We start from the raw sequence: 12034 nt of genomic DNA on the forward strand, positions 1-12034 counted from the left end.
CAGAAAAACACTCATCATAGCTTACCATTTTCCTCAACTGTCATTGGAATATTAATTTCTAAATATGAGCCAGCTCCTACATTTACATGTACAGCATTTGTTTCCTATCAAAAGCAAAAAATAATTCATGAGACATTTATTATAATTACACTCCCATCTTTACTTTTCAGTTATTATCAAAGATAAAATTTAATCATCAATAATATTAAATAGGTATTAACAGTTCCTAAGAGCAAAAGTTCAAATTTATACCAAAAATATACTAAAACAGTTTGGTCAGATTTAAAGGAGAAAATGAATCAGACTATACTATAAAGGTCTATTATTATTAATTAACTTCTTTCTATTATTTGGCACTTAATGAAAGTAACATACATACAATTATTGGGGGTGGGGGTCAGGGAAGCTCATAGAAATGAATCTGAGTATAGGACTAGTCACCAGAAAGATACTCTGGAAAATAATGTTCAAATTTTACACATAATTTTCCACTATATTATTTCAATAATTACCCTATTTTTGGTAAACAGCAAGTCAATTGTAGCATCTGCAATAATATTCATTCGTAGTTCAAAAGCAAGGATCTGTCTTGGTCTCCCAGGCTGTGCAATTTCAGAGACTTTCAGAACTTGATAATCAGGAGGGAAGAAGAACTTCCATAAACAATCTCTAAATAAAGAGGAAGAAAGAATAATGACAAGTTATTCAAATAAAATTACCTCTGATAAGAGACAAAATCAGTATTATAACTTTCTATTACCACTGCTATCTTATTTAACAATTAGACATAAAATTGAAAAAAAATTATAAGTCACAAAATAACACCTACCATAATTTCCTTTCAGTAAAATGAAAGACTGTTTTATACTTCCAGAGATCAATGAGCTTTGAGCACTTAATATACTACTATCAAATAAGACATAGGTAAGACCAAATTTGCACTATTCAAACATACTGTGAAAAATTAAAGACTTTCTACAGGTATATCAATTGTGCAAATGGCAAAGAAAGAGCTGAAGGGGGATGGCTTAATTAGAATCATTCCACTCTGGACAATTACTACTTAACCTTTCTGAGGACACTCGCCTGCTTCCTCACCTGTAAAAGAGGATTGTCATAACCAGTCTCAGAGAATAGATCCAAGAATTAAATGACAACATATATGAAAAAGACTTGGCAGTACATGGCACATGGAGAAAGTGTATTTCTATTATTTTCATAATCACTATTAATCAACGTTATAACAATAAGAGTCTAAAGAGCAATAGATTTCTAAAAAGAAGCAAGTGTTTGGAGGCTAGGGCTCTCATGTATTTGCCTCCCCATATCATTTGACAAACATGAAAGAAACCAAGAAACTTTCAATTCATAGCTTTCTATATAATTAAAAATTAGCATGTTACTCATACATTCAGAAAAAGTATCAGTTTCTGACTTTTAAATAGGAAGAGCTGAGGAAGGAGTCATCAGTAACAGGAAATGCTACTTGGAATAAACTGACTGCGAAAAATCAGATCAACAGAACAAAATTTGCAAACTGATCCATTATAGACACGAAAAGAAAATTAAGTCTGTAAATGTTTTGGCTAAGACACAAATATACAAAACTAAGCTTTCAAGACAAAGAATCCATCTGATCATTAGGTGATCATGGACTATAAAATGGGTAGCAGGATATAATGAAAAGAGCAGCGGACTTGAAGGGTTGGTCTGAATCTTGGCTCTAGATGCTATAGCTTTACTATCTTGCCCGAATCACTGAATTTCTGTGTCTTCATTTTCTCACAGGTATAATCAGATCACCACACCTGTCCTTGTGTCTCTCACTGTTATGAAGATCAAGTGTGAAAATATAAATGAAAGCAATAAAAGGCCAGACAATATCAGGAATATTTGCATTATTATAGTTATCATTAAGGAGTAAGCACGAATTTATGAAGTTTATATTTCAACTCTGTCATGAAAACTCTTAAAAAGAAAAGCCGAGTGTCTTAAAGATTCAGACACAAGAGGCAGGGGATATGGGGATATATGTATATATATAGCTGATGCACTTTGTTATACAACAGAAACTAACACACCACTGTAAAGCAATTATACACCAAGAAAGATGTTAAAAAAAAAAAAGAAAATCATGTAAAGGTAATAGAACTGACATTAAAATCTATAAGCTAAATAAGGTCATGCTACATCAGAGATCAAAAACAATGCTGAGTGAACTATCCAATAATAAAACAGTTGAGATTTCTTTCTATATTTCTTACACTAATAGGTAGATACTAAAAAAAATGACCTAATGAACATTTCTGATAACAGTTCATATTTGTTTAGAAACTCAGTATGGAGAAGGTGAAAAGGAAATGGCTACAAGAGAGGAAATGCACAATTTGCATATATAAGGGAGGAGATAAATACTATTATTACTCACACAAGGAAACTAAACCCATGTGATAAATTTCTTTCTTTCTTCTTTCTTTTTAATAAATCTGAATGGTTTTGTTAAGTCCAGCTTAAAAAAATGTACTGCTGTTCTCTCCTAGCAGTGGCAGGACCTACTGAAGGGAGCTGGTAAAGCAAATTTTTCTTTCATGTTATCTACAGTATCATTTCTCTGTATTATACAAAGATCACCCAAAGAGTGAATATGACTATATATTAAAAGAATTTTAGCTAGGATTTTCATGTAAATATAGCCTAATACTTCTCTTAATGCAATACAATTAAATATAGTTTAAGAAGAATCACACTTTATTCAAATACTAAAATGCAAAAATATTCTGTGTCTGTGTTAAAGCACTGCTTTAATTTTTTCCTTTCAAATATAGCAAGTGCAACTGTTACTTAAGGGAATGTAAAACCCCTCATTTTCAACTATTCCACAGTAAATATAGCATGGTTTAATGTACGAAAAATTTTATTATAAAAGGAAAATTTTAATCCAGTAATTTGAAAAATACTTGTTTTCTAACCTGAAATTTTAAGCTATGTTTACCTTTGGGTCTAATAATCTAACCCAGAACTTAATGAAGTACTGTATTGGCATACTCCAAGTATTCAAATAACACACTTACTTATATATTTACCAAACTACTGTTATTTAAGTAGCTACTTAATGGAGCAGGTATTTCTATATGCTAGAGATACCAAGGTTAACAGAATGTAGTAACTGACAAAGTATATAATTCTTCTAACAATGCTAAGTAGAAAGCACTTCTTTTGTGTTTTTTGGCTGCATTGGGTCTTCGCTGCTGCGCCCGGGCTTAGAAAGCACTTTTTAAAACAATTTAGTTTGCAAGGCAGAAATAGAGACACAGATGTAGAGAACAAACATATGGGCACCAAGGGGGGAAAGTGGCGGGGGTGGTTTGTGGTGCTGGGATGAATTGGGAGACTGGGATTGACATATATGCCCTAATATGTATAAAATAGATAACTAATAAGAACCTGCTGTGTAAAAACATAAACTAAAATAAAATTTTAAAAAAAACAATTAAGTATAAAAAGAGTGAGTATATCAAGTATCAGCACTCTTAGTAGTCCATCAGTGGCCCAGTAATATCTGCCTCAGTGACTGATTAAGCTTGTTTCTCCATTCAAGCTAGTTTATGAAAGACTAAACTAGCTTTAAACAAGGTATATTTACATAAAAATTTAGATGTTCCCTCATAAATAGTAGTACATGTCCCCTCCTTTGTTTAAAGTTCTTCAATAAGTAGGTAGATGTTCATAATATATTAAAAACAGAAAATTACTTCAAAATTAGTAGAATAACTAAGAAATAAAAAACCCTTTTTTACCTTTCAGGCACTCCCTATTACCTCCAGTATAAAATCTATATATTTCTTAACTACCTACAAATCTCTTTAACAACCTATAGAACTTATTAAGACAATTCTCCACTGCCATCATGCATTTGCAGAACTCCTCCCTTGCCTTGATTACTTATCCTTCCCTTCCTTCCCTGGCTAATTCTTACTTATGTTTCAAAACTCAACTCACATATTACCTCAACCAAAAAGCATTCCCCAGTTCTCTCCTCTTCAATATGAGTTATGAACCTGTTATGGGCTAAACTGTGTCCCCCTAAAATTCATATGTCCTAATCCTCAGTACCTCATAATTTAGCCATAGTTAGAGACAGGGTCTTTAGAGAAGTAATTAAGTTACAATGAGGTCAATAGGGTGGGCCCTAATCCAATATGACTGGTATTCTTGCAAGAAAAGGAAATTTGGACACAGAGACCTACAAAACACACAAGAGAGAAGACCATGTGAAGATACAGGGAGAAGATGACCATCCACAAGCCAAGGAGGGAGGCTTTAAACACAGCCTTCCCTCACGGCCCTCAGAAGGAACCAATCCTGCCAACACCTTGATCTCAGAATTCTAACCTCCAGAACGGTGAGAAATTTCTGCTGTTTAAGCCACACAGTCTGTGGTACTTTGTTGTGGCAGCCTCAGCAAACTAATACAGTACCTCTCTAAATTCTTCATCAAGACTTTTTACGTACCTCTAATACAGCACTTAATAAAACTCTTTTGTTTCTTTTTTCCGAAACTGAACTATGTATGTCTTTTAGCTCTGAATCTCCATAGTCCCAACAATCCCTGGCATATTCGGTGATTAAATACAAAAGAAAAAACTAAGGAACCAATAAATATTCTGCTCATTCACCATTTTTCTAATGAATTAGCTCCTCCTTTAGAGCAAACTTGCTTGTGCCAATTTCTCTACAAATTATTTGGATTAAAATGTTTAGTGATAACTTACCCTGCCATAATAAAATAGCTTATAAAAATATTGATACTAAGCTAGCATTTAATAAAAATTATAGTATTATCCCAAAACGTTTGACTTAGAAATATAATTTAATCAAGTACCTCTGCCTATCAGCCCATGGTCCATAGTTGAAATCTGTTCCTTTACCACAAACTATATCCAGTCCCCAACAGGGAGGCAAATCTTGTAATTTGCAATCCTCACTGCTCATTTCTCCTTCAATAGTTTCTTCTGTTTCTTCTGGAACAAGTCCTATATTGCAGAATATACAATATGAAGATAGTTACTTAAAATAACCATTAAAAGGCTTCCTTAGATCAACATTTCTAAAAATTTTTTGATCTCAGGAACCCTTTACACTCTATATTGAGGACCCCAAAGTGGGATTTTTTTTGTATTGTATCTATCAAAATTTACTGTATTCAAAATTTGAATTGAGCAATATTTTTAAATTTTATTTTTAAAATAAACTCATTACATGTTGACATAACAAAATGTCTAATAAGATTTAATGAAAATATGATGTGAAAAATAACTACATTTTAATGAAAACAAATAAAATTTTATTTCATTTTGAATGAAAATATTTTTTAATCAAAATAAGCATATTTTCTAAAACAAATTAATTTATTGAGAAGTGTTGGCATCGTTTTTATTTTGGCAAATTTCTTAAATATACAGCTTAATAGAAAACAAGTGAATTCTCACAGCTGTTTCTGCACTTAATCTATTGAAGAAAACCTAGCCTCATACAAATAGGTAGACAGAAAAGGGAGGAGTATTTTAATAGCTTTTTCAGATAATTTTGGATATTCTTTGACACTAGACCAAAATTCAACAAGTGGTAATTTCTTAAAGATTACTTGCAATGTGGAATCTGAAACCATATTGCTGAACTTCTCATACTCTGACACGTTAAAATTTACTGATCTCTCTTGCACTCTGAATAAATCTTTTACGGACATCATGAATTGTTCATTTGGAAAATATTGGTTCACTGAGACATGCATATTTTTCCCAAATAGACAAATTTCATTATTAAACATTTAAGAAGTCATATTTTTAATAACACTGGTAGTCTCATCAGAAAAGTCATCAAACTCACAGTGGCAGACCCAAATTTTCCAAAATTCTAACTTTCACATGAAAGCTCAAAACCATAGTTTGTCCCTAGTTGCTCTTTCAAGCACAACTGGTATTGCATGAAAAGAGCAAACAGTTCAGCTTGGAACTCAATCACAGAGCGCTTTTCCTCGAAACAACAGTGTACTTTGGTATGAGGCAGAAGTGCATTATGTGTTCTTATCATTTATTAAATGAATATTAAAAAGTTTACTGAAGGGTCAAGATTTGATAAAAGTAATTTTTACTGCTTAATCAAAGACACTGTAAAGTACACTGGCATTTGTTTTATTGTGACTGTGTGGCAGTGAAAAAGACAGGGATCACTAGTATAGTTTGGAATCACTGCCTTGATTCATGCTAAAGCACCAGAAGTTTTGCCCCCTGTAACTTTTACACCATCAATACAACATGGTAAAAAAAAAAAGGCAAATAACATCCTAATTTTGAACATACTTTGACCTCATAAACCTCCTGAAAGGTATGAAAAACAAGAATTAGGAAAAAATGACTAAAAATCCAATATTTAGCTTATTTATAAAACGGAGGTCACCTGTGAAGCACTGTAACTAGCTGGACTTCAATCCTTAAACTTTAAGCCTCAAATCCAACTTACTGTGATATTTTTCCCCTAAGCCAGCATGAACTACCTTAACTATCATCACATTCTCTATTGGTTTTCACTCACGGTCATTTGTATTCACAATTTTTGAAGTATACTTGCAAAAATGGAATTTGAAGGAAAGATTACTATATTTTTCTCTTTTGATCTGAAATACTAAAGAATATTCAACTTTTGACAAATGACACAGATATTTTTTAGGTAGGCATTCTCACATCCACATTTACCATTATTAATGCTTATTTATATCCTAAGCAAGGATACTTAAAATATTATTAGATATCAGCATTTCATAGAAGAAACAGAATTGTAGCTATGAAACATATTTTCAAAAAATAATACCTGGCTCATCCATGTAATAGTAGATGTCAACATCATTCGACTGCATCACCACAAAACCTTCTCCCATTAATCTTGGTGGTCTATACAAAGGAAGGTGGAAGGCAAACTAAGTACATCTCCAGAATATAAAATGTTCAGTATGCTAATTAACGATGGTAATGGGTGAAAACAAAAAAGAAAACTAAAAAGCAATCAAGTGTAGAAACTTGGAAAGGGAAAACATCTTTCACATACACAATAAATTGTTCCATAATTGTTTTCTATATTAGACTATATAAAAAATTGGCACTGAAAAAATTTTGACCAGTAAAATCATTTAAAGAAAGACAAAAAAATCTGTTTTGCATTTCTCATTTTAAGTTTTGAATGAGAGAAATCCATTTAAAACAAAGTTTAGGGCTTCCCTGGTGGCGCAGTGGTTGAGAGTCCACCTGCTGATGCAGGGGACACGGGTTCGTGCCCCGGTCCGGGAAGATTCCACATGCCGCGGAGCGGCTGGGCCCGTGAGCCATGGCCACTGGGCCTGCGCGTCCGGAGCCTGTGCTCCGCAACGGGAGAGGCCACAACAGTGAGAGGCCCGCGTACCGCAAAAAAATAAAAACAAAAAAATAAATAAAACAAAGTTTAATTAAATACAATGGAAGAACAATGTTCATTGGAATATAATAATCATATTCTGCATTTGCAACAATAAATTTAAAATTAGACTTCAAATTCAACCATTTTATATTAATAACACTATAAAACTGATTAAAAATATCATCTTATATATTGTAAAATAAAGCATAACCTTTCAGAAACATTAAATTAAAAAAATGTTGTCATTTTTAACAACTTTATGTTACCTATTTCCAAGAATATTTAGTTGATCAACTTAAAATAAACTTAAAGCAAACATCTTGAACTCAAATTCTGGAATGAATGTTTCTGTACCATCAATTAACTTCCCTCTACTTGCTTTGATTTAATAACTTTTGTCTTTATCATACACCACAATATCTTCCTTCCATATCAAAATTAACCTCTCAATCATCAGATAATATAACACATACAAATTCAACAATCTTCTTCTAAATATGTATTAAATCACAAAGGTTAGGGTTTAATCTCATTATTTAATCTCCATGTTTACTACTGAAGAGTGAAAAACACAATTTTAAATCTTTTTATACAAATAGCAGGACACTTTTTCATTTTACTCTGTAGTAATTTTCACAAAAACCCAGATTTATTTTTTTCAGTATTACAACTTGCACCCATAAATATAGAATTGTGTTCGTAGCTTATACTCCAAGATGCTTAGCAATTCAGTGATCCTGAAGAGTGTGAAACCAGGTAGACCCAGAGCCTCCCCGGTACTCAAGCTGGGAAAATGACTGTGTCATTCTAGCCAATCCCTAGAAAATCTAATAGCAAACTAGCCAAAAGTTGGAACTAAAAAGAAACAATCATGTTTCTCATAACCTCAAACTTTATATTGCCTACACACAAAGACAAAAGCTGAGACAGTGGAAACTCATCACATGAATACTTTTACTTTTATCACATGAATACTAAATTACACAAATTTAACGATAGACTCCTTCACAGAAAAGGATAGTGATTGAGAATAACAAAGATTACAAGAGCCCTCACCCCACTCATGAGCATGTGGCCTGGGAGTCAGATGCGAGTCATGTGTCTGTTACCTGGGGACCTCGGTCCTCTGGAATGGAAGCATCCCACCACAAAGAGGGTGACTCTAGTGTGCGTCATTATTACAATGTGTCTCCTAAAAGCAAGGAGCTTACTTCACTGAAGGAAAGCAAATCTGGAAAGCTAAGTGGAAAACTGACTGGGACTTAAATGTCAACTGAATTCCAAAACTGTCTTAACTTCATCAGTTTTCCAAGAGTAATTCTGATTCAACTTTCAACTTTTCATTAACTCCAATGATACTCTACTATAATGAATTTGTTGAATTTACTATTTATCCATCCCTTCTGAAAATAAAAACCTACCTGTAATGTGTATTTTCTAACATACAAACATCGGGGCTCAATTGCCCAAAATAAATTTCCCAAATACACTGAGAAAAGGATAGAAAAATTATAAGCTTATAAACAGTGCCTGACATATATTAAATGGCAATAAATATTAACTATTACAATTAAAGAACAAGAAAAATAGCTCATAGAAAAATATTTAAAATAGGAGTTTACCAGTGGATAAACTCCATTCATTTATCTTATAAAGCAGGAATACTCTCAGTTGATTTAATAGAGAAATATATGTAATTATTGCCCAACTTATAGCAAAGAAATTAAAAGGATACTAAAGATTCTAAATGATAAGCTACAATAGGTATAAAGAAGTTATTTGTTATTTTTATGACTTTCTTACTCATCATTTTGAAGACCAACATATCTTGGACTAGGAACAAGCATGACTCGAACATTTTCAAGCTTTCCCTTCACAATATGCATGAACTGATCAAGATGACTGGAAGGTGGTTTTGTAGTATAGGTTAAGAAAGCATCATCAAAGTTGATGCACAGAGTTTGAGGTTGGTAATGATTTCCAAAGGCCAAGCGTCCCTAAAAAAAACAGGTAAGAGATATTATGCCATACTATTTAGGCTGTATTTTTTTTCCTCAGGTGACCTAGTAACAAGCATTTTCAAGCAACTACTAAATGATTCCACTTTAGCACTATACACTGTTTAAATTGCTCCACTGATCAATTTAGACTAGTGTTTAAAGAAATTTGAGCACTTGTGAATAAATAAATAGCCTTACAGGTCTATACATTTGTGCTAAAATGGTATTGGTGTTGAAATAATTCTTTCACTTTATTAAGAATGGAACCCAAAGACCTCTAGAAAATTACTTTCTTAAGTGAAAATTATATTTGCAAAAATAAAAGGTTCTGTTATTAACCCATGAAACATTAATTGTAGTGGAATTTACTTACCGTGCTCACATTGACCTTTATGACTGGAATAAGTGATCTCCATGAAGATGTGGGGTCTTGAGATTCTGTTTTTACTTTAACTCTGAGAAAAAAAACAAAAATTGACATATGAGAAAAATTAAGTACCTGAGAATACTGTTGACTTCCTCATAGTACACATTATTATTATTATGTTTTGGCTGTGTTGGGTCTTCGTTGCAGCGCGCAGGCTTTCTCTAGTTGTGGTGAGCAGGGGCTACTCTTTGTTGTGGTGTGTGGGCTTCTTACTGCAGTGGCTTCTCTTGTTGTGGAGCACAGGCTCTAGGCACGCGGGCTTCAGTAGTTGTGGCTCGCGGGCTCTAGAGCACAGGCTAAGTAGTTGTGGCGCACAGGCTTAGCTGCTCTGCGGCATGTGGGATCTTCGCGGACCAGGGATTGAACCCGTGTCCCCTGCACTGGCAGGCAGATTCTTAACCACTGAGCCACCAGGGAAGTCCCACAATACACATTATTAATACCAGTTATATCTTTCCAAATATATCTAATGACTGCTCAGTAAACAAAACAATGACCATCTAAGGGACACTAATATCCCTAAAATGTCTCCTAGAATGTACTCTATCATGCACCAATTTTTATATAAGAAGCTATAACAAAAAAGTATATTTTCAGAATGACAAGCTTTAATGACAAAGTATAAATTATGATGTGCTGTCATTACATCTGTCATTATGCCTATCACACTACATTATATCATTTTACAAGACAGCAAAAATTATAATTAAAACAAAAATTACCAAGATATAAGTTACTTAGATGTTTGAAGTGTTTTAAGCACTTCTGACAGTTCAGCTGATCCTTCTCCTTCCCTACTCCCGCCACTCTGTGGCAAAATAATTTCCTCTCAATACAATGAAAAGGATAGACCAAGAGTAAGAAAAAAGGAATTGGCCATACACAAAGTACACAAAATTTAAGAAATGAAAAATTCACAGCAATTCACTAAAGATTTCATATGAAAACTCAAGGCATGTCTCTTCAATAACCCAGTAACTCCTAAATCACACTTCTGGAGCCATATTTGTAAGATGGCCTTCAGTGCTTAAAACTAAATTCAAAACTAACCTCACTACCACCCCCTAACCTTTCTCTAACGTTCCCTGACTAAGCATGACTACTGCTTAAATTAGAAATTTGGATTCACTGTTGACTCATCCTTCTTATTTGTTCTCCACATCTAATTCATCACTCTCTTAAGTATTCATCTGCTTAAATGTATCTGGAATCCATCTCCTTCTCTTCCTTCCCCTTGCTAACAACCCAGTTGATGATCATCTCTTCCCTGAACTGTACTACATCCTTCTATCTGGTCTCCCTGCCTCCAGTCTTATCTCCCTCCAATCACAACACAACACTGCTGACCTGGGGTAAGGCCATATTTCTAACCCAGATTCTGCTAAACATTTTAGTCTAATTTATCCCCACCTCAAGTAATCCACTCCAGTCTCAGTAACAACTTCTCTATTGCATATGATGTTTCTTCTCCATGGTAGAACTTTCAACTCCTTCTCTGCTTAATTCATTCACCTTTAAGGTTCCTACCTTCCCGGATCCTTCTGTGTGTGCCCAGAGAATTCTATTCTTGTCCCTGTTATATTTCTTGCACTAAAATTGCCTGCTAAGTGTTCTAACTTCCACAGTAGGCTGTAAATTCCCTCAAGATAGAACAGTTGTCATATTCTCAGTATCTCCAGTACCTCAAGCTCAGTGCCTGGGACATAAGATGCACTAAATATTTAATTGAGAATAAACATCCTCATCATCTACTTTAAAAAAAATAAAACTAGGGCTTCCCTGGTGGCGCAGTGGTTGAGAGTCCACCTGCCGATGCAGGGGACACGGGTTCGTGCCCCGGTCCGGGAAGATCCCACATGCCACGGAGCGGCTAGGCCCGTGAGCCATGGCCGCTGAGCCTGCGCATCCGGAGCCTATGCTCCACAACGGGAGAGGGCACAACAGTGAGATGCCCGCGTAACGCAATAAATAAATAAATAAATAAATAAATAAATAAAACTATTATGTATACAAGACTGGTTCAACATTCAAAAATCAGTTAACAGGCTAAAAGTGAAAAATCAAAGGATCATACCAACAGATACAGAAAAAGCATCTGACAAAATCCAATACCCATTCATGATTAAAACCTCTAGTTTTACTAACTAGGAATAGAGGGGAA

At 34.0% G+C, this 12034-nt stretch overlaps 1 protein-coding gene across 1 annotated transcript in view; it reads right to left on the reverse strand.

Annotated features, from left to right (window-relative positions):
• Positions 1–12034, reverse strand: part of BLTP1 (bridge-like lipid transfer protein family member 1) — a 207766-nt gene that overhangs the window by 154980 nt on the left and 40752 nt on the right. The window contains exons 8-13 of the mRNA XM_079919926.1: positions 9820–9901; positions 9250–9443; positions 6868–6947; positions 4883–5033; positions 513–669; positions 26–104 (exon numbers count right to left, since the gene is read on the reverse strand). Of these exons, the coding sequence (XP_079776052.1) occupies positions 26–104; positions 513–669; positions 4883–5033; positions 6868–6947; positions 9250–9443; positions 9820–9901 (743 nt within the window). The remainder of the gene's footprint in view (positions 1–25; positions 105–512; positions 670–4882; positions 5034–6867; positions 6948–9249; positions 9444–9819; positions 9902–12034) is intronic.

Source organism: Stenella coeruleoalba (genome assembly GCF_951394435.1).
Source record: "Stenella coeruleoalba genome assembly, chromosome: 4".
In the NCBI taxonomy this organism is placed as follows: domain Eukaryota; kingdom Metazoa; phylum Chordata; class Mammalia; order Artiodactyla; family Delphinidae; genus Stenella; species Stenella coeruleoalba.